Source organism: Penaeus monodon, chromosome 24, assembly GCF_015228065.2.
Source record: "Penaeus monodon isolate SGIC_2016 chromosome 24, NSTDA_Pmon_1, whole genome shotgun sequence".
Lineage (NCBI taxonomy): Eukaryota > Metazoa > Arthropoda > Malacostraca > Decapoda > Penaeidae > Penaeus > Penaeus monodon.
This window is the reverse complement of record NC_051409.1, coordinates 24,731,333-24,733,155: the sequence shown is the minus strand read 5'-3', so window position 1 is coordinate 24,733,155 and position 1,823 is coordinate 24,731,333. Positions and strand designations below refer to the sequence as shown.

At 56.8% G+C, this 1,823-nt stretch overlaps 1 protein-coding gene across 1 annotated transcript in view; it reads right to left on the bottom strand.

Moving 5' to 3' along the window:
• The window catches only part of LOC119588665, a gene marked incomplete in the record, with an annotated part of 53,301 nt that extends 51,554 nt beyond the window's left edge, over nucleotides 1–1,747 (bottom strand). The window contains 1 exon segment of the mRNA XM_037937301.1: nucleotides 69–1,747. Within this exon segment, the coding sequence (XP_037793229.1) occupies nucleotides 69–932 (864 nt within the window).
• Between the last annotated feature and the right edge of the window lie 76 nt (nucleotides 1,748–1,823).

Genomic DNA, 1,823 nt, shown 5'->3' with positions numbered 1-1,823 from the left:
AAACACGTCTACGGCCGTGTTCCCTTACAGAACCTGCCGGGCGCGCCGTTCCGCGCTGGGCGACTCACCTTCTTCCTCCGGAGCGGCACGATCTCGTCCTCGTCGGAGGTGTCGTCGTCGCCCGAAGCGCTCCTCAGGTTCCTTCGCTGGCGCCGGTCGCGTCGCCGCCTCCGCTCCCCGACCGGCTCCGTTTCGTCACCGCCGCCAGGCGCTACAGGATGTTTGCCCGACGGATGCTCTGCGCTCCCCGCGCCTGGGCTCTTTGTCGGCGCTCGCTCCTCGAGGCCTCGGGCCACACTCTCTTCCACCTCCTCCTCAGCCTCGAGCCCCGCCTGGCTGGCTGGGTCCTTCGCCTCTCGTGCGCGGGATTCCGCCCATTCTTCAAGAGGTCCGACGCGACCGGATTGTGATGTGTCAGAGGAATCACCTTTCGGTCCTCCCACGTGCTCTGCTTTGTGCTCAGGCAGTTGTTTTGCTTCATTTCCATAGATTATTTTTTCTTCTTTGTCCCTAGTGTTTTCCACAACAGACGTGACTGACTCCGATACAATGGATGGCGTGGTTACGGCCACGAACATGTTGCCGTCTACAGGAGGCAGCTCGAGTTCACAAACATGTTCTTCGATCCCTTCCATAATGACACAGGTCACCGCCACGTGCACGTTGACTTCCATCGCAGAGAGCTCCTTTCGCGCGAGAGCCTCTTCCTCTGAAGGGCAGGTCGCGGGCGTGGGTGACCCTTCAGATTCCTGCTTATCGATAGCCGTGTTCGCATGTTCAGCCTGAGCATCATTTTCCGTCTTTTCCTTTCTTCCTTCTGTGTGTTCGGAAGGAAGGTTGGAATCGCCTTTACTATCTGCCATATCGATACGTGTTTCTCCCTTCCCGGCTTCCCCTTCCGACTGCAAAGAAGCTGCAGTTTCCTCCTCCATAGTGCCCTTTATTTTACTTCCTGCGTTAGCATCTTCGATTTGCTCAGTCTCGCGCCCTACTTCCGCTTCGATATGACCTGCTGACGCCTGCCTCTCGCAGATCGTACCACCCTGTCTTCGTGTCTGGTCTTCCGCCTGCTCCGGCTGTTTCTTGGGGTTTGAAAGCTCGGGTCCTTGTTCCTGGCCTGGCCCTTCCCGAGGCTGGCCGCCCTCCGGTGCCGGCGCTTGCTTAACCAGCTCAGGCTCTCCTTCCTGCTGGATTTGCTCTTTCGTTCCTTTCGGTTTCTCGGATTCTTTGCATTCTGTCGGCGTGACTCGCTGCTTTATTTGATATTGGCATTGCTTTTGCTGCTGCTGTCCGTCGCTTTTCCTGCTTGGGCGGGAAGTAAACCTCAGCAGGGTCGGTGTCGACCTTCGCCTGAAATCCACAGCAGAGGAAACGGCATCGTGGCGAGCTGGACCCTATCCCACAGCACTCACAACACCCGCAGCTCTTAAGCTCCTCCGTCGCAATACCTTCTCGCCTCAATACGACATTCACCCACTCTCTTTTGTCCGTCTTTGCTCTAAAGGCACTGGTAACGATGCTAGCTGGCACCGGTAGCGGCTCGCTACGGGCCGTCACACGCTTCTTAGTACACTGAGGCCACCGCTCCTTGACACTACGCTTTCCACGATAAGAGTCGAGGGACACGATAAGAAATCACAACTGAATCACAACACTGCCCAACAGAACGAGGCAGCGAGGCGAGGAGAGAAGCAGGGACACACACACATCACAAAAGGGATGAGGTGCGCGCCCGTGCGCACACAACCTCTGACTGCTCCGTTTCCGCTGCTCTCTCATTTGTCATGACAGGACACGCTATCTGATGTATTTCCTAAAACAAA